Raw genomic sequence first — 27,588 nt, 5'->3', positions numbered from 1 at the left:
ACAAAGTCTATGGCTCAGGCCCTCAGGCAGGGCGGGGCAGCAAACAGTCCAGGGGCTCTGACCCTTTGGAGCAGGGCCGAGCAACAACCAGTTCAGGGGGGGCTCTGACCCTTTGGAGTAGGGCCGAGCAACAACCAGTTCAGGGGGGGCTCTGACCCTTTGGAGCAGGGCCGAGCAACAACCAGTTCAGGGGGGGCTCTGACCCTTTGGAGGGGCAGAGCAGCAAACAGACTGTAGCTCTGGGTGAAGAGGGATACTGCCACCCGGTTTACGGATGGCAGGGGGAACGCAGGCCCACCCACTCCTCTGTGTTCCAGCCCGGGGCCCTAGTAGCGGCTGTCGCCGCTAAGGCGGTCAGTGGGGATCCGCACCGAAACACACTGACTGGGTGATCAGTAGGGATCGTGGCCGATACAGACGACCATAGGCTCGGGGCCCTCTGCGGCCTGACTGTGGTCAGCCGCCCCCGGGCTACTTCCAATCCTCCCTTCTCCCGGTACCTGTCCTTCCTCGGCGTCCATCGGCGGGTCCCAGACCATGGGTTCCTCGGAAACCTGGGAGGCCGTAGGGTCCGGTGGCTCCTCCGGATAGCCGGCACAGGGTCGTTGTGGCTGGGGGTCCTCGGGGTACCTGGCGCGGGGCAGGTCGGGCCAACGCTCCTCGGGATAGTGGGCCTGGGGCAGCTCCGGCCAGCGTTCCTCTGGATAGTGGGCCTGGGGCAACTCCGGCCAGCGTTCCTCTGGATAGTGGGCCCGGGGCAGCTCCGGCCAGCGTTGCTCTGGATAGTGGGCCTGGGGCAGCTCCAGCCAGCGTTCCTTTGGATAGTGGGCCTGAGGTAGGCTGGGCCGAGCGGGAGCTCGGGCCTCCACATCTGTCCTCCTCAGCGGCCAGCGCTGAACTGAGCTCTGAGCCCTGGCTCTTATACTTCCTGTCCCGCCCCTTGACTTCCCGGGGGCGGGAACAGGCGGCAGTGGCTCTGCCCACGGGGGGTGCCTGCTCTGGCTCGTTCCCCTCAGGTGCGACAGGGAGCCAGGGCGCCTCCTTGCAATCCCCTTCACACTGCTTCTTTCTGGCTTGGGCTGCTCCCTGCTAGTATGAAAATAGCCAGTAGTGATGTGTATGAGACACAGCAGAAAACTAATAGTAAGAAAAATCTTGACACTGGGCTTTGGCTATGTTACATGCTCAGAGTTACTCCCCAAATGCTGAAAACTGGAAATACTAAAGAAGCACATTTTCCTGATCTTAAACCAAAAGGCACAGCATGAAAAAATGTGTAACTTTTTTTTTGTGTAAGTATTGATTTTTAAAAAATCTGTTAAAGAGTACAGTAACAGGTCCCATTAATTGTAACCATGTGACATTTTCTGTTTTTAAATCATTGGCACTGAACAATCCAGTTCCCAAGAAGATAAGCCATGTGCTATCAAACCAGCACAGCTAATGAGGAGTTGGTTCCAGAGGGCTAGACCAAACCTGGGAAGGGCATATGGCAAGAAAGAAGAGCCAGTGGCAGAAAAAGTTACTGCTCCAGTTGAAGGGGAAACAGGAAAAGCAGAGGAGAGCCCTTTACCACATAGGGATTCTGATATACATCTCTCTCCAGAAGTGAGAATTTTACTGAGATCTTTTTATTTATGCTTATTGATACCTGTCTTTTACCTGCAGCTTTTATGAAGAAAGTGCTTAAGTAGGCTAATAAACCCACATACTAGGCATGAATTAAATCCTTTTTGTATCCTTATGCGTGATACTTACAGTTTAATATAAACCACTCAAGAACACAGAACAAATGCCTAGATCTTTATAAAGCAAATGGTAAGATTTATCCTGTTTCTTTACGTAAAAACTAAAGACATTTTGAAATTTCAGATATTTTCATGACATTCGATGTTTAAAATGCACAGGCATTTTAAATGCACTACAGACTATTTGTTGTTGCCATGTTTTTATTCGGAGACCTCTAGTAACTGATCAAAAAGGAGAGTACTGGATGTTTTTTATCTTCCGCTGTGGTTCTCAACCTTCTGTTTTGGTGACTCCTTTCATACAGCAAGCTTCTGAGTGCGACCCCCGCCCCCCCTTATAAATCAAAAGCACATTTAAAAAAAATATTTAACACAATTATAAATGCTGGAGACGAAGTGGGGTTTGGGAGTGGAGGCTGACAGCTCACAACCCCCATGTAATGACCTCTCAAACCCCTGAGGGGTCATGACCCCCAGTTTGAGAACCCCTGTCCTAGATGTTGCCTTGTCTTTATGGAAGGAATAGCAGCAATGACTAGTTACCGTAAGATGCTTAAAGCCTTTAGAAAGAAGTTCTGATTCAGATGAATTTATGGATAATAACACAGAATGCTTTTTTATTCTTTAAAAGTATCATAATTAATATTAATATTTTTGCTATTCTAAAATAAATTAAAGGCTGAAGTGGATTTGGCCCAAAAAGATGGTTCAGATTCTTGTGGGGTCACCTCACCAAAAAGAAGCATTCAATCAGAAAAACTTTGTTCACTTGAGAAATCTTTCAGCTGCAATAACCAGAGAGATCAAAGAAAGAGTTGCGTGTCTACAGATGTTGAGAGCAGTCTTCCGAATTATTCTGAAAGGTAATGTTCATATTTCATAAATGGATGGTCTTTAAAACACTGTTGTACTAATCCATTCACATTTAAAAACTGTAAGTATTATAAAGTTTTATCAGTAATATATAACTTTTTTGTTATGACAGGGGTCACCAGGTGGCACCATTACATAGTCTTAAAGTTTGTTTTCTTGCTGTGTGAGCACATTTTTAATCTTGGAAGAAAATGCCTTGATAATATTATTGTTTAGCTTTGGTTTTGTTTGTTTTTTCCCTGTGTGTGTCCCTTTGGTGGAGCTGTGGCAAGCAGCAAGGGAGTTTATTCCCTGCCTCAGTGTCACTAACTAGTCCACTTTTGAGGCATTGTTATTCTGTGGGAACCAGGCATGGATGTTTAATCTTAGGCCTTTGAAAGTTGGGATAGTTGTGCCCACCTCTGATCAAGGACTGTGTATGTATAAAATGAACAAGTTGTATTCATGCTATATCCAGATTAACTTATTTTTTCTCTTGTGGGAAGTTGACCTACAAAGCCCTGACATCTGCTACCATTGCTATTATCTTAATTTTGCCAACCTCCTTGACTAGTTTAAAGATTTATTCCATGTGTTTGAAGAGTCATTTGTAATCTGTATAGTTCTGAATATAGCCAGACTGAAGGACTACTTCTTGGCAGCCTCTTGGCCATAGTGAAAGCAACAAAATCAGAGGTAGGGATGAATGCCAACCCTTCATTTTATCCAGTTCATCAGATTTCTCGTGACCTGATTTGATTAGATTCTGAATTCCTGCAATGTTATCCTGCGTCTGTTTGCCATAAAATATTACTCCACTGGCCACTGTTGTTCACTTTAAGTCATTAGAAAGTGCATCGTGCCAAGATGAGATTTTTCTCTACGTCAGTAACGCGTACCTCCATATTAATTTGGCCAGACCGTGGATTCTTTCTTTTTCTACTTGCAGAAACTTTCCAATCTGCAGAACCATCAAATCAATTTTATGGAATAAGTTCAGACTCTTCATTACCAATACCCTAGTATCAGAGAAGACTTCCCCTCTTCTGTCCCAAGAGAAACAAATGATGATAATAGGACATCTTTTCATCCGCTATTTGTTTGGGGAAAAAAAAAATCTTGACTTGCACTCGGGTTAGCTTTGAGCACCTTGATCCCACAGTGACTTGTCCTCTCCTGCTCCACTCCCCCAAAATATTCGACTAACACACAGAAGAGCCAGTACTGCCACGAGGAAAACTGAAACATCCACCACTGAAAATGATGTGCAGGCAATTTCCCTTTTCATATTTTCCTTTTCCCCTGAGTGGACTTCTTAAAATACTGTATGCGATGAACCTTTATGGGAGTCAACTGTTTTTTTTTCTTTTTTTTCCTGGTTCACATTGGGCAGATGTTACATATAGTTAGGCTAGTACAGTAGATTTGCAAAAGCTATTTTAATGGTCGATGACGACTAATATGTACAATCATAATATTTTCCTAGATCCAGTTGTGGAGAAGAAAATAAACCAAGTGCTATAAAACATGCACAGCTAGTGAGGGGCCATTTACGGAGGCCAAAGCCAAACCTAGTTAGAGCAACAAGAAAGAAAGAAGCCCTTGAAGAGAGAGAAAACACAACTGAGGAAAAGACTGAAGCTAGAAATACGGAAGAAGGTCTGGTATGTGGTAAAAAATCGGAAAACCTAACCTCATTATTGGTAAGTACTGCACATCAGATCTAGGTCAGCCTATTATGTCAGTGAATGAATTCTTTTCTTATGCTTTCTTCTTCTTATGACCTACGGATTTTGCAGAATCTACTTTCTGGATAGCAGAGGTTAAATTGGTTCTTTGAATCTCATTGCCAGTGATGAATTGATGTAAAAATAATGAGCACAAAGCCTACATAGTTTAGAAGTATTTTAAAAGAAAATGTTTCATCTTTTATATTTTACTGCATTACATTTTGATTTGCCATCAGTGACTTCATTCACTTAAATATTCCGTAATTTCATTACCTGCAAATGTAAACGAGTGTCCTTTGCACACTGAATGATACAAATAAAGGCAGCTGTTCATAACCACAACTGCTTAAAATCTGTACGTATGCACACAAGGTCTTTTGTGGCTTATATATTAAATATTAGTGAATGTGCAATTACATAATTCAGGCAACCTGTTACGGCTTTTATTTTTTATTTTAATTTCCGAGATAGCACTGAGCTGACATAGGAGGCTTCACTCTATTTCTGTTGTCTGCAATGTACAACTTAGACTTTTTTTATTTCCTCCTCAGTATATGGTTCTGTCACAGCATGGCTTGCCCTTGTAACTGAAATAGGTCCGGTGCCTCTGTGCCAGTTGGGCCAATTAAGGGGGCAGGGCTGCATCTGGGTCTATAAAGGGTCAGTGAGAGATCGGGAGGATGAGGTGTCAATCTGGCTGAGAGAGCTAGGAAGCAGGAGCAGCAGAATTGCTAGAGTCCCCTGGGATGGGAGACGGTGAGAGCCTGAGATGTAAAGGGTGAGCTGAGTGCGGGACTGTTTCAGTACATTTGGACAATAAAACTGTGTTAAAATAGACTGTGGGCATGGCAATGAGTCCTTAGCAAGCTGAGGAAAAGCCCTACTGTCTGACAGATTCACTAAATATTTTGGGCCTGTAAATTATTCCAGCCAAAGGCCCATAACTGATGAAGTACAATTACTGATACATGTTTAAAAAGTGAGATGTTCTTACTGAACTGAACCAGCCAACGACTAGTTGAGATTGTGACTTACTGGATAAAGTGAAGATTATTCTTTCACCTCCTAATAATTTTCTGGGTTTTATGGTAAAGGTTTCTCAGGGAACTTCAATGGCTAATGGGTTTTTGCCATCATCTCAGAAGAACAAGTTCATGGGTTCTGTGTCAGCAGAGCTCCTGAAGGAAACAGCAACAACAAAATGCTAGGAGGGGCCATTTAATGTAGGGATCTCTCTGCTCTGGGCAAACTTTCTGGTATTTCTGAATGAGGAAAGGTTTTCAAACAAACAAAAAAAACCTGGACATGTTTAGTCTTCAGAAAAGAAGACTGAGGGGGAACCTGATAAGTCTTCAAATATGTTAAGTGCTGTGATAGAAGACTGTGATCATTTGTTCTCCATGCCACTGAACATAACACCAAAAGTAACGGACTTAATCTGCAGCCAGGGAGATTTAGGTTAGGTATTAGGAGAAACTTTTTAACTATCAAGGTATTCCAGATATTAACTAGGCTTCCAAGGGAATCTCCATCAGTGGAGGATTTTAAGAACAGTTTGGACAAATACCTGTCAGGGATGGTCTAGGTTTACTTGGCCCTGTCCCTTTACAGGGGGCTAGGCCTGATGATTTCATGAGGTCCCTTCCAGCCCTCTGTTTCTGCGATTCTACTGTTCTGTTTAAGCCACTTCATCTAAATTGTTGCAGGATTCTCTCTTCGGTTCATGCAAGGGCCGAGAAGAAACATCCTTCATTCTCCTAATCCCACTGTCTTTGCTTTGTCAGAAGATACAAGCAGTTTCCTCTTCTTAGGTGGATCTAGAACAGGGGTAGGCAACCTTTGGCATGCATGCTGATTTTCAGTGGCATGCACACTGCCCAGGTCCTGGCCACCAGTCCGGGGGGCTCTGCATTTTAATTTAATTTTAAATGAAGCTTCTTAAACATTTTAAAAACCTTATTTACTTTACATACAAAATAGTTTAGTTATATACTATAGACATACAGAAAAAGACCTTCTAAAAATGTTAAAATGTATTACTGGCATGCGAAACCTTAAATCAGAGTGAATAGATGAAGACTCAGCGCACCACTTCTGAAAGGTTGCTGACCCCTGATCTAGAAAGTGTATAGGCCTTGAATGTCAATCTTCCTGCTGATTTATTGTAGTTGGACATGGGCCGCCACAGGTGTGGCAATTAGCAGCAGTAACAAGAAGTTGAGTAGGAAGGGTTTACTGCCTTACAAAAAAACCTGAAGCACAGCTGGGAACAGTAGTTAATAGTTATTTCAAGTGCTCTTCTGGTTCAGCTGGGCAGCCAGGTTAGCTTAGAAAAAGGTTGTCTAAGAAAGAAGCAGAGGTCACAGTTTTGGATTGTGTTCAAGAATTTGACTAATGCTTTTTTTTTTTTTTTAAAGGATCTAGTTAGAAATAATGGAAAATTCTTAATACTATTAGTATAGCATTGTCCACTATTGAATATAAACTTACTTTGGCAGTCATTGTCTTCATGTCTATTTAGCACACATCTGATAACTTAGTGGAAGTTGCATCCTCCTCAGAGGATTCATGGAAAAAAGAGTCTGCAGACAGTATTGAGGCAGTGCCTCCTAAAAGGAGCAGGCAGTCCTGTAAATTCCAGTCTTCAGAGAGATTGTCGGAGAGTGAAAGTCAAATAGAACAAAAAGATGATTCTCAGCTTCTTTATGCTCAGGAGAAGACCTCAGACAAACTGATAAGGTGAAGTAACTAAAGATTTAATAATACTAGGCCAACTAAGAGCCCATAGTTAAGTTTCTCACTTTTCCTGTCTGACCACTCTTCCGATGTGGGGTGGATAGGGGGGTGTGGGCATGTGCACTCATGCTTACTCTCCAGATGTTTTTTCATGTCTGGAATTCTCATCTTAAAACTCTTGACCACTTCTGTCACCCATCTGTTCTTGAGTCTTTCTCCTGCAGAGTCAGTGTGGAGAATAGGCTCTTTCTTGACTAAGCTGCCTGCTGAAGTGTTCAAGACTGTAAAATACACATGCATGCACACACTTTTGATTCTCTAAAATAAAAAGGAAACAATCCCCTCCTCACTACTGCCATAAATGTCCTTTAAATTTCACTGCACAGCACAGTTTTCCAGAATTTCTGCCTGAAGTTAAAAGATAAGGAAACTAATTATATCCACAATACAATATCAGTACTTTGAACATTCACAAAGGAATGGGAGTGCTGACCGATGGAAGTACTGATTTTATTTTTCCCAGTGTATGATCGTAATTAATTATTGTGTCAACACTGGTCATAATCCCAATTACCATGTAAGTTCACTGTGACTGTAACATTAATTCTTTTTCATATTTAATATTGCTACTTTACTAAAAAGTGCATTTTTTTTTTTATATCCATTTAGAAGGCAATATAGAAGGTCATCTGAACAGGCAGGCCTGCCAAAACGTGTATCTGAGCTAAGAACTTCTTCTGCCTCTGAATGTGAAGTTGATCGCTGTGAAAAGGGAAGACCACGTCGAAAGATTAAACCAAATATCACCAAAGGCAAAGGCTTGAAAACTGCCCACAGCAAGAGATCTGGGAAAGAGCATGGGAGTTCAAAGGTGACCTTGGTGACCCTCCGAGCTTCTCAGGAGGAGGATGAAGATGATGCAGATGAATTTGAGCTGGATGATGAAGATGAATGTTTTTCACCAGAAGACGTAAACAAAGCTCCAGTGTTTGTTCCTGTAGGTCTCCGATCTCCAAAACCTATTCCTGTCCAGATTGAGGAAACCATGGAAGAGGTATGACATGTTGACTTCTTTTGTAGAGGTCTGGTGTTTTAGAGTATAGTTTTTCCTTTTGCCACCAGCTTTTCTCACACTTGCCTTCGCTTGAATTGTAGTAACAAGAGCAATGTATTTTACAAACATGTTGTGGGTCTGCTGTTTTTCTGTTTTGTTTAATTGACAAATGGACTGGTGATGGAGTGGAATTAATATTTGTAGCATGTGTTCTTGGTGCTGGACGAGATGCACAGGCTGCTCAAGGAACTTAGCCTAAAGGTCGGTCCTGCAATGAGTACTGTGTGGGAGGCTCTGGGTGAGTCTTGTTTCATTGAGTGGGGGTCTCTGTGAGCACAGGAATCCACCTTTTGGAGAGTACATTGCAGGCTCATGGCCCAAGACAGGATGGTTCCAAACATTTCAATATCATGTTTGCCAGAATCAGAGCAACCTGTGTTCTTCTATTTGCTTTCTCAAGAAACATACTTGACCAGAACAATCTTGTCTCATGGCATTATACATATTTACATTCTAATTAATGTATGTATTGCACTCAAAAAAACTTAAAAGAATGTTAAGGTTGCAAAGTGAAGCACCCAAAATTAGAAAATGCTAGAATTAAAGTTGCCTGTGCAGTCTGAATTCAGGCCCCTTGAGTAGTTCACCATAATCATCTTTAATTACATGACCACATTATTTTTTCTAGGCTTTTGGAGAAAAACAGAACAAAAACAGAAAACAAATTCTATCATGTCAAACCATTGACACTCACATGGGTCATGAGCTGGGTAGGAACCTTTAGAGCCACGTCATAGCTCTCTGCCGTTTGAGCTAAGAGTAACTAGTAGCAGCAGTAAGCTGTCATCCTCTGCAGACCAGCCACTAGAGGGAGATGACACAGAGACACTTTGCCACAGAGTTTCATGTGTACTTAATGACAGTAGAAGAATGCTGAGACTCAGGAATCTTTTTGGTTCCATTCTAGATTCTGGAGGGAAGTGTGCTTCTGTGGCCATGGACCTTTCTGCCCCACTCCCTCACTGACCCCTTCTAGTTGTCCCCTCCACCCTGTCCATATCTCAGTCCTGTTTCTCCTCCTCTCCTGGCTCTGCATTCTAGTCTCTTTGCTTAGTTTCCAGTCTTGCTCCCTTGCTCCTTGTCCTGGTCCCAGGTTCATTGTCCAGCCACTCCCAGACTTGACCCCAGCTCCTTCTCCCAGTCAGTCATCTTTCCGCCACAGCCGCCAATCGTTTTGCTCTGCAAGTCAAGTCTTCTTCCGCTCACTTCCTCGGCTTCCTGCACCCCCACACTCCTTCAAAAAAAAAGACTCACAAAAAATAAACCACCACTCTGACTTTTTCCCTCTTCATTTAAGTCAGACTGTTTCCTTCTCCAAGTTGCCTGGGAGTAGGAGCAGTAAGAGCATAGGAGAGACTCTCTTAGCTCTCAGTTGTATAGCCCAGAGAAGCAATTGCAGAGAGAGCCCTGTTCAGTCCCTGCAACGCTGGGCTGGAGCATTCTCAGCTGCTTTGTGGGGATGGTGCATGTATGGTCCGGTTGGTGCACAAAACTCTGAGGGGATGAAGCATGCCCTGTGCAGCCAGAACATTCGGAGAAATTAAGTGCCAGATTCTAGCAAGTGTCTACTGAGTCTGTGCAGATGGAAATTTTTCGTAAGTTTATAGCTTGGCCAAATTGAGCAGGTTTTCAGTACAACAGCAAAAAGCCTTTCCCTGACTCAAAGGCAATCCTTGCCAAATTTCAAATCCCTGCTTCAAAGTGTGGTGGTATAAGTGCTTCTCAACAAAATGGTTATTTTTTTTTTTAACCTGTCAAAACTGTTTTTCCCAAATCTCATTCTCTGAAATGTCAGAAAAAATAATTCAGAAACTTGAAAAATCTAAATAAATTTCAGCCTGGGGCAGACACCTAGCATGGAAAATTTCAACTGGAACAGTTAAGTTTAGCAGAGTTATAAGCCACTGAAAACTGGATCTTATAATGGGAAATTTTGGACAGTCTTAATAGTAGGCGGTTCTACCAGCTCCACCTATAATACATAGTACTGTTGCCCCTTATCAACTCAAGTAACTAGTCAAAGTTTTGGGGCCGGAAGAATGTGCCATTTTGGAGTACAAATTGGTTTGGGATATTTTTTTATGCAGTTTTGTTTATTTACAGAGAATGCACAAATTCCTGTTTCTCTGAACACAGTGTAAAAAAACACACCCCTGAGCAATGCAAGTTTCAGTGCTGTAAAGTGGCAGTGTAGATAGTGCTACAGTGCTGGGAGCTGTGCTTCTAGTGCTGGTAGCTATTCCCCTTGTAAGGGTGGTCTCTCCCAGCACTGCGACTATCCAACCACATTCAAACGCATGGGGGTAGCTGTCTCCCAGTGCTGGAGCCGCAACTACCCAGCCACATTCAAGCGCTGCCGCAGTAGTGCTTTAACATCGGCTGCGTAGACATACCCTCAGTTTCTGTGCATTCTGCCTTTCCACCACCCCATCTCACCCACCCACATGGACACAATGTCCAGTGGAACCCTCCCTTGCCCACATTTTGCTTGTTTCTATTAGGCCTTGTTTTAGGTGTGGTCCCATAGTTGTAAGAAACACTTACCTTAAGTGAAGAGTGGGTGCATGCATCAGTTTCGACAAAGGTTTTAACTCAGTCCATAATAAGTTTCATCCAGCTCATAACAGTATTTTTCCCTTTCAAGTCAACTGGTAAATTCCAGTGGGTTAGGAATTTTTCAACTAAATGTTTTTTTTGGTTGGAAAATGCTGATATGTCAAAACTGAAACTTTTTGAGGAATCATATTAGTTTTGGGAAACCTTTTTTGTCAGGAAGGTTTCTCAGATGCAGGATTAGTGATAGATGCACCCCCTGAATAGCCTGATTCAGAGCAGGGACTGGAACCTGTGTTTACTACATCCATATTTAATACGTTGTCGAGTTCAAGTCCATGCACGGAATTTTTGGGCAGTCTGAATTGATTCAGATCAGGGACTTGAACCTGGTACTCATCCGGGATGTGGGTGTCCTCTTGATCTTTTCTTATTTCATATCAATTCTAACATCCTTTGTATTCCTGCTAGGGTTTTATCTGAGATAATCTCCGAAAGATTTTGAAACAAGGAAGAGACTATTGGCAAATGTTCATTTTCTCTCTGGCTGTTTTTCCCAACCAGGAAATTGTATACTTCTACCAGCATCCCAGATCTTTTGTCATTTGCTGCTGATGTGATTTGACATTGAAATCATAGAGCTCTTCTAGGTTATTTGAGATTTGAATTCACAGGTATCTTGTAGAATTTGTTGCCCATTTGTACCCAAGTGTTTTCTGGAGGAATGACTTTTCAGAGTCTGGCAAATTTGCAGCTAGCATTTCAGATTTGGCATATTTTACTTTTAATCCAGACACTTTCCCAAAATCATAGATTACTTTTAGATACTAATTTTAATATTTGGCTTAGAAGAAAATAGTATTACATCTTGTGCATATACAGCCATTTTCTTATGTGTTCCTGCAAGTTTTAGACAGCTTTCTTTTTTGAATAAATAGGAATAACTTTGATTTTTGCAGCTTGAAATATCTGTGAATGTCCCAGATGTGCCCTGCATTACTACTGCTGAATATCTGTCTCATGATTTAAATGTGGTTGTCCAGCCTGTGATGCAGAGAGATGAAAATCTGAATGCCTCACAAATTGTAAGCATTCCTTTTTTAGTAATATGCTTATGGTTATATAGTATGTCTAATTTTTATAGTGTTAAACATCAGATTACATGTAAGATAGTAATAATATGGCATAGTAGACGGGCATGGCATGAGCAGGAAGTGTGCAAGTTTTCTTTAGATGGCTTTGTCGGTCCAATGTTGATGCTGTACAACCCCATTCAATCAGAGCAGATTGCTCATGCTGAACTTTGCAGTAAAGAATTGGGCATTGGGGACTAAGTTGAAATTGCAGTTTAATTTTATTTGGGATTTTGGCTGTATTTGACAGATCGTTTATGTCTTTTCTTCAAGGAAGTGACTACACATGAAAATCTAGAGACTGACACAGGTAAATGCAAGAGACACTTATTTTTGGGTGGCCCTCTATCTTGACATAGACTAAGCCATCCAACCCTGAGTTGATGAGGTCTTATACATAGTTTTAGAGAAGCTATGCTAACTGACTACTACTTCAGTGAGGTCCATCAGACAGACCAAGAGTTACAAGGCTGTTGGTTTACATCCAGATTGTGGGTGTCTTGTGCCCACTCACTCCCATGCACTGGTTATCCATACTGTGGGTTGTTGTGCTAGAGGAAAAGCAGCCTATTCAGGGGCTTAAAACAATGCCTGGAAGGTACAGAAATGGGCAAATCCATGGCTCTGGTACCAATCACCATCACCATCCCTCTCGCAGACTTGCCAGCCAGCACATACTATGGGGGAAACAAGGAAACATCATGACTGAGTCAGAAATTGCTTCCTGGTCTGCTCCTAGGGCACCACTATTATTTCCCCATACATGGGACTCATTGCAAAAAGCCCCAATTGATCCATTGGTTTTTTGAATTGCATTTTGAAACTTTGCTAAGAGGTGGCTTTGTTTAAAGGAAAATCACATTTTCAGTGAAGAGGCAAAACCGTACTGGGGTTTATGGGCTTATTTCAGTGTGATGACTTTGGAACACAGAAATGTTGTATTCTATGTTACCAAGTAGTGGAAGATGAAAGAAGGAGGTACTGTCATCTAGTGGATAGGACACAGAAATGAGTCATAAGACCTGGGTCTAGACCCAAACATCTGTGTGACTTGAGCAAATTGCTTCCTCTGTCCATTTTTTTCTCTCTGTAAAATGGGAATACTGCTGCTTACTCAGTGTTTGTAGAACACCTTGAGTTTAATGGATGACCATCACTATGTGTATTAAGTACTGCTACTAGTGTCTGGAATTCCCAAGAGGAAACATATTGAAAAAATGTTTTGTTTCAGTTTAGCAGAGACAGTAACATCTGCTTTTTGATCATGTTTTAGTTAAACTTCTAAGGAAATGACTGTGCTTGTGATTTTACATATATGTGAACAATTTTGCAGGGATTAATGATGGAAGCACTGAAGCTGCCATGACATTACTTGCAATGGGAGATCCAATGTTTCAGTTAAAAATAAGCACTCAAGGTATGATCTATTTATTTGCCAAATCCTTCCGTGTGTCTCATGGGTTCACTTGTGGGTTGGGGTTTGGGTAGAGGTCATAATGACCTTTCCTTCATATCCTGTCACTATAGCAGCAGGTGTGGATTCCTCCTTTTTGTTCAGTATGAAAGAGAAGAGGATGTATTGGGCCATGATTCACTGTCTAGCAAGGTAAAGTGGTCCAACCCCTAGCCAGAATACTGCCAACTGCATTACATGCTTGCCAGAGGTGCATAGAGCTTTTTTTCAGCAAAACACTGATATGTACCTCACCACATGGAATACATACCCCGATGAACTCATTTCATACCGGCAGTATGACTCCTATACATAATGGGCATTCAGCACCCTTTTTCTCTGCTGTCCTCTGTTTGTACCACTAAGAAGGATTTTGCAGGTGTGTATGTGGATATGTTCACTGCTATGTACTACAGTTACTTCAGACTCAGGCTAATAAAGTATTCATGCTACCACACACCCAGATGAATCATATTAGGATTAAAAATTTAAGTCTAGGTCATTTTATCGTCTTACCTTTTCTGAGATAGATCCGGAACTTATTCTCAGGGTTGGTCTCTTGCTTTGAGTTAGCAGCAGTTGGCAATACTGCAAAGGAGGAGTGGGGGAGCAGAATCTTTTTTTTTTTTTTTTTTTTTTTTAAAAGAAGCCAGTATAGATGGCAACACCACAGCCACCCATATTGAAAGAACTGTTGCAGCACTATGTAACTGTCACTGGTAGCAAGTGGGGGAGGAAGTAAATTAATTTTCACTTCTGCCTTCAGCTCTTCCTAGAGGTTCAATTGGCTGCTGAAGCTTTAGGAAAAGAGTTGCTGAATTCTTACTGTTCTTAACTGATCTTTCAATGGATAAAATGTATTAGTTCTTTCTTTGATAGTAGACTCAGGTTGTTCACTGAAGTGTGTGTGTTAATTTTTAAAACAAAATTGTACAAAAAAGAAGTGGTGATTCAAAGGTTGAAGATTTGGTGTCCTCATCCAGTCTTTTTTGGGAAATGAAACTTGATCTATTAAAAGCATTTTAATGACAGGTTTATTTAAAAAAAAAAAAAAAGTATTAAACCAGTACTAAGATTATTTTCATTATCCCTGCATCCCTAAAACCTGGGTATGCTCAATAGTGTGATTGGTGCAGCTGAGACATAAATGTCAAGTCACTCTATACCCTGGAGAGCTTATGCTCTAGAAAATAAACATGGAAAGACAAGATATGGTGGTGGAGATCCAGAAAAAGCATTCGCCCCCTAGATTTTTATATTGTGATTCGTTTTGTGTAAGTCTCACAGGGACTAGTGTCTCATGAGTCAGACCAGTGGAGAAGAGCTAGGCTTATGTCATCCATAGTAGTCCATTATCTGTTTCATCTTACTTCTTTAACAAGAACAGTTTTTCCATTCTGTTTAGGTATACTGTTAAATCATTGTTTATTAACCTGGTATTAGGTTGACTTTTAACATATGTGGAGGTAATCCCTGCACTCTAACCAACAAAAAATCTAGACATCAAGATGTGCTTTCACCCGGGATTTGAATTTGTATCTCTGTAGAATGCTGTTATTCAAAATGAGGCCTGTGGTTGATCTACCTGTAAATGGCTTCATGTGAAGACATAAAACTTGCATCTTTTTAATTATGCCTTTATTTTTAAACAAGGAAGGACACAGGTGTTTCCTGATCAAGATGAATTGCATATGGTTGATAGCCTCATAAACCAGCCTAATACAGAGCAAAATACGGCCCCAAGTAATCAGTCACTTTCTTCACCTACTAATAATGAACTGGTTCCCTCAGAGGATGGAAACAAAGTCATTCTACAGGACCAAAGTTCTGGAAAAGAAGCAAGTATAGAAAAAATTTTTAAGGAAGATGCTGCGCCCAGCAGGTTAATTTCATTGTTTTTCTTTAATCTTCCCCCCCAGTGATCTGTTCTATGACAGGGCTCCCCTTTAAGGCTTCTGCCACCATACTTTTAGGTTGACAAGAAGTGTTGTTTTAGCTATCACGGCTCATAGGTTATGTAGTTCCAGATGCCTGTCCTTTTTTCTTCCCTTGTAAATAGGGACTTTAGGTTAAAATAGGAGTGATGGAAATGTACAACTTCCTATTCCTGAATCCTCATTTTAAAATAAGGATATGCTTGAAAAACTGAATTTTAAAACTTACCTCACGTGGCTGGCCACTATTTTATCTGGCCTTTTTTTCTGAAGACTTTGCAACACTTGTCAGACAAAGGCCAGTAGGTTAAATTTCATTGCTTCCTGTCACTTGTCATGCAGCTTAAAGGCTTTCAGGTGGCCACTGTACATCTATAACTAATAGCAAAAAAGGAACTGCTTGAGCGTCTGCCACAGGTAGAGTATGTGGCTCTGCCCTGCTTTCTGTTGTGAAATTCTGTTTAAAGATGAACTTCAAGTTACTTCATTAACTCAGTGAACTTATTTTCAAAATGCAATTGGTAATCATGTCAACTTGTTTAGAAAGTTCTTGAATTTTTTTAGCTGCTTGCAAAATGATCAAACTTAGGTTCCCTGCAAATGTTTAAGATTTTTACATTGAAGCAAAACCTGACAGTGCTAATGTGTAACTTCACCTGTTTGTTTTAACCCAAATTGACCCCTCCAAAAATCATCCTCCAAACCTTCAAAATTAGATGACCTACTTCTACTTTAATGTTAAATTTTAATCGAAGTATTACATTTTTTAAAGATTTCAGTTGCAGAGGAAAAATTCTGAGTTACTTAGCTGCTGTAAACCGACTTGTTCTGATCCTTGTTGGTCCCTATGATTACAGCTGTATTCAGGCTCCAGTCACTCAAAGTTCTCCCAGTTCAACTGATCTTTCTGCTTCTCTTCTTCCTGCCAGCCTGCCCATTTTTCCTGCTAACTCCATCACCACTCTTGTTCATTGGCCTAGCTGCTTTTCCCCTGTCCCTCTCCCCCCATCATTACAGCCCTCGTTGCTGGTATTAATTTCTTCTTGATACTGAATTCAAACACATTAAAGAATGAAGAGGTTACATTACATTTTATGCTGGTTTTTCTATTTCTTTGTAGTGATAACCCTGTGCCCAAAGTGAATAGTACACCAAGGTTTGCAAGATGCAGACTTCCTAAGCCTAAACCAAATCTTAGCAGAGTACTGGGAACAAACAGGAATGTTCATCAAAAATCTCTTAGTCCAAATGCAGATGTGGAGCAATTCAAGCAGGTTCAAAGTGGTGAGTTTCTCCTTTATTTCCAAGCTTTAGAAAATAGGAGCCTAACTTTAGCTCCTGCTAAATATGGAATTAGGAGTAGATCTGGATGAATAACCTTTTTTGATAGGCAGGTAGATCAGAAAAATTGGATAAAAAAAATTGTGGGTCAAATCAAATCCAAAAATTTCAGTGAATCAAAAATTAGTTTGGGTTCTAATAAAACAACATATTTACAGGCATTTTTAAACGGTGAGGAGGCAGAGGTCTTCTAACTTTTAGCCCCGTGGTTAGGGCACTGACCTGGGAGAGAGGAGACCTGGATTTAAATCCAGCTTCAGAGCCTGGATTTGAACCTGACAGTCTCCCATCCCAAGAGAGATCCCTTAACCACAAAGCTGTAGGGTATTCTGGGGCAGATTTGGCTCCATCTCTTCCTTTGAAACTGTAGCAAAGAGTCCTGTGGCACCTTATAGACTAACAGATGTTTTGGAGCATGAGCTTTCGTGGGTGAATACCCACTTCGTCGGATGCATGTAGTGGAAATTCCAGGGGCAGGTATATATATGCAAGCAAGTAGCTGGCTAGAGATAACGAGCTTAATTCAAATCAGAGAGGATGAGGCCCTCTTCTAGCAGTTGAAGTGTGAAAACCAAGGGAGGAGAAACTGGTTTTGTAGTTGGCAAGCCATTCACAGTCTTTGTTTAATCCTGAGCTGATGGTGTCAAATTTGCAGATGAACTGAAGCTCAGCAGTTTCTCTTGAAGTCTGTCCCTGCAGTTTTTGCTCAGGATGGCCACTTAAGATTGCTATTGTGTGGCCAGGGAGGTTGAAGTGTTTTCCTACAGGTTCTTGTATATTGCCTCCTAATATCTGATTTGTGTCCATTTATCCTTTTCCGTAGGGACTGTCCAGTCTGGCCGATGTACATTGCAGGGGCCATTGCTAGCATATGATGGCGTATATTACATTGGTGGATGTGCAGGTGAATGAACCGGTTGATGGTGTGGCCTGTTCTGATAGGTCTTGTATGTGCAGCAACATCACCAACGTAAGTATACCATCATATGTCAGCAATGCCCTCTGCTATTATACATCGGCCAGACTGGACAGTCCTACAGAAAGGATAAATGGACACAATCAGATATTGGGAATGGGCAATATACAAAAGCTGTAGGAGAACACTTCAACCTCGGCGGCCACACAATAGCAGATCTTCAGGTGGCCATCCTGCAGCAAAAAACTTCAGGACCAGACTTCAAAGGAAACTGGCTGAGCTTTCAGTTCATCTGCAAATTTGACACCATCAGCTCAGGATTAAACAAAGACTGTGAATGGCTTGCCAACTACAAAACCAGTTTCTCCTCCCTTGGTTTTCACACTTCAACTGCTAGAAGAGGGCCTCATCCTCTCTGATTTGAATTAAGCTCGTTATCTCTAGCCAGCTACTTGCTTGCATATATATACCTGCCCCTGGAATTTCCACTACATGCATCCGACGAAGTGGGTATTCACCCTTGAAAGCTCATGCTCCAAAATGTCTGTTAGTCTATAAGGTGCCACAGGACTCTTTGCTACTTTTACAGATCCAGACTAACACAGCTACTCGTCTGATGTTTTGAAACTGTTTTATGTTGTAAAAACTACCTTAACAGGCATTGGGCCAGACTGAGTGGGTAAGAATAACTCTGCAGCCTGATGATTAGGGCACTGATGTAGGAGACATAGGTTTGGATCCATAGGTTTGGATCCCTCTAAATCAGGGAATTTAACCCAGATCTCCCTTCACCCAAGTGAGTGCCATAACCATCTGGCTGAAAGTTAGAAGGTGGCTTTCTCCTCCTTCAGTCATTTTGTGACTCTAGGCCAAATTTAATTTTAATTTTAATTTCTGGATAAAACTATTTGGCACATTCATGGCAAATTTGCAAATTGTTCAGATCAATTGAAACCGCATTTTTAAATTATTTGTCTGAATTATTTTGCCCAACTCTACTTAAGAGTGTACCTTTTTAGATGTCTTTTTTTTTTTTTTTCCTGAAAATCTTGGCCATAAAACTAAAACAAACTGAAAGCTCAGCTTCCTGTTCATGTCTACAGGCATGCATCAACATTTCAACGGTGGAGTGTCCAACTATTAAATTCCATACCTGTCTCCTGTTCTTGTATCTCTTCAAGTGTAACCATATTTGTCTTTGTAGTATTTTTGTAAGTAGTCCCATAAGCTAATGCATACATAGTAGTGTAAGGCATTCAAACAGTAAGTCGTCTTGTTGTTGGTAGCAAAATATTACACACAATAATTAACATGATTTCATTTAATTTTTAAAATCTTAGAGGGGAAAGCTCTGAGAGAGACCATAGAAGAGCAGGAAGTGGATCTAGAATGGAAGATCAGACCAGCTCAGAACAGTTCTGCAGGTCTGCATAATTTTGGATCTGGAAGCACAGACCTTGCCGAGTAAGTAGATTAACATATATGAATAAATCCTTTATTCATATGCTAATTGGTATGTGTCTTAAATGTTTTGGACTAAATTTTCAAAAATGTGCATTTCAGATGGATGCAGAATACAGGGAGATGTACATAAAATATACATTTAAATTGTGGGAAACTGGCAATGGTGTCTGCAGTTGTTTTGGATGCACGACTTAGTTCCACAGTGTGGTGGGGGTTTTTGGGGTGGGTTTTTTTAAGGCCTTTATGTACTGAATATCCTTTATGTAAGGCTAATGGAATCTAAACTTTTATTTGTATGTTTGGCAGTGTAGCCACTATTGAGTCCCAGGAACTTAGAAAGCAACTAGGTCCATTTTTTTGATGGATACTTTGGATGAAATTTATGGCGGTCATGGTTCACCTGTGGGCTGTTTGACTGTGCTTGCAGCTAATGTCTCACTCTGGATGCCTTGTGAGACAGCTAGGAGAGGTTTTGTCAACTAAGGCATTCCCTAAAAGTATTTTATGCTTAGATTTCTGTGGGATTTTTAATATTTTTCCTTAATAGAGGAATCTATTTATGGTATAAAGTGTTTGTTTTTTGTATGATTTGTTTTACTTTTTGCATAAAGGAAGTATTTCAGCACACAATAGCCATAACAGCCTTGCGGACTGCCTGATTTACCCCATGTCACAATATATGTTACATATTGTTTATTTGGTTTCAAATTAACTGTATATATTTTTCAGAACAGAAAACAAGACAAGAGAGACTTGGGAAGCTTCAGTGGAGTTAAAAACTCCTGTAATATCTCCAAAAGCAGAGATTTTCCTACCTGGGCTAGAGAATGATCCTAATCAAAGTTCTACTGGTGTCCTTCCTGAAAATAAGCCCGGTACTGTTATGCACAACTTACATGAAGTTCAGTTGACGCAGGTAAAAAGAACTTGTATTTTTTAAAACGTGATATATTAGAATGCCTGTTTTTGTAAGAGGCTGTAAAAAGAGAAGTTATTTGGAGAAACTATAAGGAAGGCAATAACATTTTTTTAAAGTTTTCATCCATTCTGGGTGACTAAGTGAAATTTAATGGCCTGTGGTATTCAGGAGGTGAGTTTAGATGAACTAATGGCCTCTTCTGGCCTAAAAAAAAAAAAATCTATGAATCCTAAATCACTTTTTTCCTGATTGGATAATTTAGCCCTGAACTACCGTAATATGCACATGCATATCATAGATATGCAATGTTGGGATTTGCATGCACCCATAGATATGTCCACACAAATATCCCAAATTGTGCTCCCCCTTTGAGGTGTGCCTGGTTATTATACACATTTGATTCTTTAGCCTTATATTGTACTTTTAGTTTTGCCAAAATACTATTATGATCAGACTTGCATTTCTATACCTACCTTCTCTCATTTTATTAAAAATGATTATTGTCCTTTTTCTGGCAAGATTTTAGGTTGCCAAGGTGGGTGAGGTAATATCTTTCATTGGACCAACTTCTGTTGGAGAGAGAGACAAACATTTAAGCATACACAGAGCTTTTCTTTAGGTCAGCTTGTCTGGCTCACCAACAGAATTTGGTCCAATAAAAGATATTCCCTCCCTCATCTTGTGTCTCTAATATCCTGGGACCAACATGGCTTCAACAACACTGCATACAAGATTTTAGATTGAACTTTCATGCTATTAATTGTCTAACAATTAACAAACAAACGCAAAAAAACAAATGAAAAAACAAAACCCTCCTAGTTATTCTTGGTTTCTTAAACCTTTTTACTTTGGTTATTGAATATACAGTACTTCAGTATAATGAAGGGCATTTTAGAGATCCAGTAAATTGCCAAGCTCTTGACTTCCTTCTTGATGCTAGCAGGGACTAAATTATTACAGGTCTTTAATTTTGCCCTTTGCCAGTTGGTTCAGAGCTCAGCTGACTCTGCCCAAGTAGAACCAAGTGCAGGACTGAATGTGCCCTCACAACACTCTTCCTCCAACAAGAGTGCTATAAAATACTATTTTTTTTAGCAACATAATCTGCCATGAAAGGGAAGGAGAAGGAAGAGTGACTAAGCTCAATATTTGTCTCCAAGCTCCAGAGTGTTTCCGTAATAGGTAGGGGAATTGATGCTCTTTGCACTGCTGAGCAATCCATTATATGAGTCAGCTTTGCAGGGTTGTGTGGTAGGAAAAGTACATTTTTTTTTTAAACATATCATTTCTAGAGAGAATGAAAATAAAGTACATATAAGCAGAACACACAATAATGCTTATAGTTAAATTACCCAAGTATTTCCAGTCTCCATCATCTTTATATCCTTCCATCCTAAATACTCAGCATAGTTTGGAAAAAAAAATCAGCAAAATCTGGATAGGATATGGTTAAATTACTCTGCATTGTTACTCTTAACACTTGACTTTTGTTTTGTAAACACTTATCAAGAATTCTTCGTAACACTTTTTTTCTGTTTTCTAGAGTTGTTTGCCAGGCTTGTTAATATTTCTTTTGAAATACTTTTTCTAGACTGAAGCAGTTACACAGGAGTTTCAACAGCAACACATAACCAGCACAAAAGAAATTTCAGGTACAGTACATTAATGGCCTAAAAGAGCAAAGCAATACTTGCTAATCTAGCTAGATGTAATATTAGGTCATTGTGTCTCAGAACTGCTTTTCATAATTTCTTTTTTAGTGTGAGTGTAAGTAAAAATAAAATGAAAACAAAATTAGTATGGTAGAAGTACTCATGCAAAGATAGATCAAGAAATTAAGAACTTTCTATGATAACACTGATGTAATTGATCTTTTATGATTTGATATTAAAGTAGCTTGAGTTAGTGATGTGCAGATAATTGATTTTTTTTGCTATTGTATATTTAAATTCATGCCACAAGTCACTGAAGAGACTTAAGTTTTGAAGCATTTTTAGATGTTACCTCAGTAAGCTTACACATTTGAATACAGCAGAAGATATTAAGTGGATAGAACAAACGAAGATAAATAAAAACAAAATTCAGAACCAATACAGTTTGAATAATAATAAAAAAATCGCGGAATTATCAATTTGAGACACTTACTTTAAAGGAATTAGTCTCACTGTTAAGGTTGTAATTTACACTTTCAAAATGAAGGCATATGTGACTCCAGACTCCTTATCCCATTGTGTCTCGTTACTGCAGAGGTCTTGCAATAGTGATTCATCTTTCAAAACACATTAACTGAGATAAAGAAGCAAAGTGAATTAAGAGTGGAGTAGTACTTTTAAATTAACAAAAATCAAGGAGTTTCTGCATTATATTGGAGTTGTAGCTTTTTTTGTATAATTTAGGTTTAATTTTCAGTCTTTTCGTTCTAAGCCATTCTTCACAAACTTTATTTGGGGTATTCTAAATTTAGTGTTACATTAAATATACTACATACTGCATGCTAATAGCTTGTTCTTCTTCAAGTGCTTGCTCATATCAATTCTAATTAGGTGTGCGTGTGCTGCATGCATGATTGTCAGAAGATTTTTACCCTAGCAACACTCGGTGGGTTGGCTGAGGCACCCCCTGGAGTGACGCCCTTATGGCACCGGATGTATGCCTCTGCCGATCCAGTGCCCCCTCAGTTCCTTCTTACCACCCGTGACGGTCGTTGGAACGGTGCAGCACAGCTTAGCTGATCTCCAGTTCCCTAGCTCTTAGCTTGTTTATATCTGTAGATAGTTGTTATAGAGTAGTTTCTAGTTGTAGTTATTGTCTTTAGTGTACATAGTAATTGGAAGTAAGGGGTTTCTCCCTTTCTCAAGCTCGGCCTGCCTTCTACCCTGGAGACTTTCTCCACAGCACACAACCTGATTGTGCTCACCAAGCCAGTACTGTCACAACCTTTGGTACCACCAGTGTGGGCTGTTCCCTCGATAGAGTGAAACAGAGTAGGCAACAATCCTGGTCCCAGTCCAGATCACGATCCTGATCCAGGCGCTGGTCTCGTCCACGGCACCACGCACAGTCCCAGCACTGGTCACCATCTCGGTGCTGGTCGCACTCATGGCACCGCTCTGCCTCTCGAAGATCTCCTTCCCGGTACGGTCGGTACCGATCCAGCTTCCGGCACAGATCCTGGCGCCGGTCTACTGGGAGTCGTTCCCGGCACCGCTCCAGCCGTAGATCTTCATCGAGGTCCAGATCTGCCTCCCAGCACCAATACAACCTTCAGTCCCGATCCAGATTGCAGTACCGCTCAAGACCACAGTGCTGATCTCCATCTCTGCGATGTGGGCCAACAACACAGGACAGTGCGATCCAGCATGAGTGATTGGCTCCACCTTGGCCGTCCCACTCCAACTCGAGATCATCCCAAGCAGAGAGTGGCTACCACTTCCATGCCCAAGACATGGCCAGTACTAGCCAATGGCATGACTAGGGGCAGGATCCTGCTCCAGGACCCACACAATGGTCCTTTTGGACCCCTTGGGCTTACCATCAGGCCCAAGGTGTCCTATCGGGGACTTCTCACTCTGCCAACTTGGAGCCCTGGGTCCTGAAGGCAACTGTCAGTCCATGTTCTCCTCCTCCTCCCTCCCCCCCCCTCGTCCCTGGGGCTCAGAGATGACAGCCCTACCCTCAGCTCAGGCCCATGCCCCTAGCGTGGTGGACCTAGGGCAGCTGGACCCTCCCCCCCCCCCCCCCCCGCAAAGAACTTGCCCCTCTGGGTCCTATGCACAGTGGAAAGTGAAATCAACTTCAATTTGTTTTGTCCCCCTCCATCCCTCTTCGGGGACCCCTCTCATGAGCAACTCCTCCTACAGGAGGTGCAAACACTCCTAACTATCGGAGCTATAGAGGAGATTCCAAAGGAACTGAGGGGTGGGGGGTTTTACTCCTGTTACTTCCTACTCCCAAAGGCAAAGTGGGGGCTATGGCCCATTCTGGACCTGCGCGGACTCAACAAATTCACGGTAAATTTGAAGTTCCACATGGTTTCCCTGGGGACCATTATTCCTTTCCTGGAGACTGGTACGCCACCCTCAGCATGAAGGATGCTTACTTCCACATAGTGATTTACCCGCTGCACAGGCGCTTCCTTCGCTTTGTGGTCAACCAACAGAACTTCCAATTTACTGTCCTTCCCTTCGGCCTATCCATGGCACCAAGGGTCTTTACAAAGTGTATGGCTGTCATAGCTGCCTCACTCCATCAACATCGGATCTAAGTATTTCTGTACCTCGATGACTGGCTCATTCGGGGTTGCTCTGACAACAGGTGCAATCTCATGTTCAATTCACCATGAACTTGTTCGGACAGCTGGGCCTGCTGCTCAATGTTGAAAAGTCCACTTTGCAGCCAACCCAAAGAATAGACTTCATCAGAGCAGTCCTGAATTCAAATCTTCCCCGTGCGTTTCTACCGCACACCCACTTCCAGTCCATGGCAAGAATTATCCACAGCTTCCAAAGCTTCCCGACCTCGACAGCACGCATGTGCCTTGGTCTACTGGGACACATGGCATCTTGCACCTTTGTGACCACACGTGCCAAACTGCGCCTCTGTGCACTTCAGGCCTGGCTCTCATCAGTGTATTGCCCAGGCCAGGACAATTTAGACACAGTGCTCACAGTACCGACAGAAGTCTTAACCTCCCTGGTTTGGTGGCTGAACCCCAACTTGGTAGGTGGGGGACTTGCAGTTTCTCCATCTGACAGCATGGATGTTGCATGGCTAACTCAATCTGAGCTACGTTGCTCCCGCTCGGTGTAGCACGTACACTTGGGTAGCAGAAAGCTCTCTACGTGGTCCACGTATCTGGCCAAGTGGAAGAGTTTCTCCTGCTGGTGTGCTCTGAGCAATACTGCCCCTCTGGAGGTGCAGTACCTACCATCTTAAACTATCTCTTGTCCTTGAAACAGCAAGGCCTGGCGATTTCATCCATCAGAGTACACCTAGCAGTGATTTTGGCCTTCCACTCGGGTGAAAATGGGCTCTCGGTTTTCTCCAATCCCATGGTCAGCAATTCCTCAATTTGTACTCACAAATTCGGCATCCAACCCCTACGTGGGACCTCAGCCTGGTCCTATCCAGACTCATGGGTGCCCCGTTCGAGCTGATGGCCACTTGCTCGCTCCTATACCTTTCCTGGAAAACAGCTTTTGTCACCATCACTTTGGTGAGATGTGTCAGAGCTTCAAGCCTTCACATCAGACCCACCGTATACAGTGTTTCATAAGGACAAGGTACAGCTGCGACCACACCCCACCTTCCTTCCTAAGGTGGTGTCTGCCTTCCTTGTCAACCAAGACCTCTTCCTTCCAGTCTTCTATCCGAAGCTGCATGCTTCTTGACAAGAACAGCTGCATTCCCTACACATTCGCAGGGCCCTCACGTTTTACATCGAGCAAATGAAACCTTTTAGGAGGATGACCCAGCTGTTCGTAGCTGTGGCAGACCGGCTGAAGGGCCTCCCGGTCTCCACACAGTGCATCTCGTCCGGGATAACATCATGCATCCGTGCGTGCTATGACTTGGCTGGTGTCCCAGCTACGCACCTTACCGCCTACTCCACATGGGCTCAAGCTTTGTCCTCCACCTTCCTGGCTCATGTACCCATACGGGAGATCTGTAGGGCAGCAACTTGGTCATCGGTGCATACCTTTGCTTCCCACTACACGAGAGTGCAGCAGTCCAGGGATGATGCTGCATTTGGTTCAGCAGTCCTTCACTCTGCAACATCTCACTCTGATCCCACCGCCTAAATAAGGCTTGGGAATCACCTAACTGGAATGGATATGAGCAAGCACTCGAAGAAGAAAAGATGGTTACTCACCTTTGTAACTGTTGTTCTTCTAGATGTGTTGCTCATATCCATACTAAACTCACCTCCTTCCCCTCTGTAGGAGTAGCCAGCAAGAAGGAACTGAGGGGGCGCTCGGTCGGCTGGGGCATATATCCGGCGCCATAAGGGCGCCACTCCAGGGGGCACCTCAGCCGATTCACCGAATGTTGCTAGGGTAAAAATCTTCCAATTCTGCACACGGTACGTGCACACCTAATTGGAATGGATATGAGCAACACATCTCGCAGAACAACAGTTACAAAGGTGAGTAACTGTCTTTTATTCTGTAGTTCAATGTGAAGAGCTAATTGGACAATGCTGAGGTCAGCTAGATTTGGAAACTGATTCCTTGTTTTTAATTGCCTTCTTGTTAAATTCATCCTAACTGGTGGCAATTGGCTGCTATCTATCTGTTAATGTTTGACTCTTGGAAAAATATGGACTTGTAGAATGTTAGGATTGATGCCCAATCCTTCTGTAGCAGTATACCATCACAGTTTGTCTGTGGGACTAGAACCTGGGACTTCTGCCAAAATAACAAGCTTCCGCTGCTTTAACTAAACGAGTAATTGTTAGCCACTGGTGGTGGTATTAGGTTCTTATCTTTGTGGATAGTGGATGACTTGTCTGATTTATTTAGCTTAGCACAAGCCTATAGAGTGTCTGCTTATTATTGTGCTCATCTTTCTGAGTGAAGAATACTGGCTGGGGCTCTCCTCAGACACACAACACAGCTCTCAATCAGCTAGAAGGATCACTATGGAGCAATGCTAGGTTTCTTCCTTCTCTCCCGGAAGAAGCCAAGCATGTTTCCACGATACTCCCAGCCTTTTCTGGCTTGAGAAACAAACTATGACAACCTAATACTAATTGTGGAGAAGGGCATGATACAACACACAACTGCTAGCATTTAAATAGTACACTTTAAATTGTAGGGTTTAATTATCTGTTTCTTGTCTTCAACATGTTTTGGTAGTGAATGGAAGTGGTAATGAATATCCAGAGGAGGCAGAGGAACAGACTTTTATTTTAACATTGGTGGAAATTCCAGCTGACTCGAGAGAGTACCATGATGCATCTATGTCACTAGAACAAGCTTTGGAACCATTGCTGCCTGCCCCCATACTTCTCACTCCAGTGAATACAGGCTTAGCTAATGTGATGGGAGAGCCGAGGTAAATGATCAATATACTACAAGATAAATGTGCATTTATTACTGAGCCTCTCAGGCTAACTTATTGGAGTTAAAGCTAGATACATTGGAACTAACTAAAAGAAGAAATGCAGGAGAAACCACTACCTGGCTCATTTATCAGCCTCACTAAAACAAGTCAAATGTGATTGTGATTCTGTGAGCAATAAATCAGTTATGTAAATCTGCTATGTTTTAATTTGTTAAATATTTTGGTCATGTGCTAGCAGCACCATAGTTAGTTTTCACCTGAATTTTCTTTTAGTGGAACTCCTGTAAAGCTTAGTTCTATATTGAATTGAATATTTCTGGTGAAAAGTAATGGAAATTATAAATCTGAGCACCTTTATATTTTCTAAAGTACTTTGGACTCCATAGCTAAATCACTTTTTCCAGATTTTTAAGGTCTCACCTTTCTTGGAACACTTCAGTGAAAATGACAGAACATGATAAGAATTCTTTAATTTTTTCATTCTGTTGATTGATAATACTTTCCTTGAATAAAGACAGACAAAATTATTTAACTGATGTCAGACTAAGCTTACAGCAGTACAGGAAAGCAACAAAGAGTTTAAGTATGCCTGTTACATTGATCTAATATGGGGTGGGCAAACTTTGGGCC

At 41.7% G+C, this 27,588-nt stretch overlaps 1 protein-coding gene across 5 annotated transcripts in view; it reads left to right on the top strand.

The window, feature by feature from the left end:
• The window catches only part of BDP1 (BDP1 general transcription factor IIIB subunit), an 81,306-nt gene that overhangs the window by 41,326 nt on the left and 12,392 nt on the right, over positions 1–27,588 (top strand). For 3 of the 5 annotated variants that reach the window (XM_032769558.2, XM_032769557.2, XM_032769556.2), the window contains exons 24-37: positions 1,401–1,608; positions 2,427–2,611; positions 4,087–4,303; positions 6,852–7,069; positions 7,736–8,120; positions 11,693–11,818; positions 12,140–12,176; positions 13,200–13,283; positions 14,973–15,201; positions 16,374–16,537; positions 18,851–18,974; positions 19,704–19,890; positions 21,485–21,545; positions 26,751–26,949. In XM_032769558.2, coding sequence (XP_032625449.1) covers positions 1,401–1,608; positions 2,427–2,611; positions 4,087–4,303; positions 6,852–7,069; positions 7,736–8,120; positions 11,693–11,818; positions 12,140–12,176; positions 13,200–13,283; positions 14,973–15,201; positions 16,374–16,537; positions 18,851–18,974; positions 19,704–19,890; positions 21,485–21,545; positions 26,751–26,949 — 2,424 coding nt within the window. Of the gene's footprint in view, positions 1–1,400; positions 1,609–2,426; positions 2,612–4,086; positions 4,304–6,851; positions 7,070–7,735; positions 8,121–11,692; positions 11,819–12,139; positions 12,177–13,199; positions 13,284–14,972; positions 15,202–16,373; positions 16,538–18,850; positions 18,975–19,703; positions 19,891–21,484; positions 21,546–26,750; positions 26,950–27,588 lie in introns of those variants that run through there. The other 2 variants (XM_032769559.2, XM_032769564.2) reach the window with 2 other exon arrangements.

Source organism: Chelonoidis abingdonii, chromosome 6, assembly GCF_003597395.2.
Source record: "Chelonoidis abingdonii isolate Lonesome George chromosome 6, CheloAbing_2.0, whole genome shotgun sequence".
NCBI lineage: Eukaryota > Metazoa > Chordata > Testudines > Testudinidae > Chelonoidis > Chelonoidis abingdonii.
The sequence above is the reverse complement of the archived record's forward strand: the minus strand, read 5'-3'. Positions and strand labels throughout refer to the sequence as shown.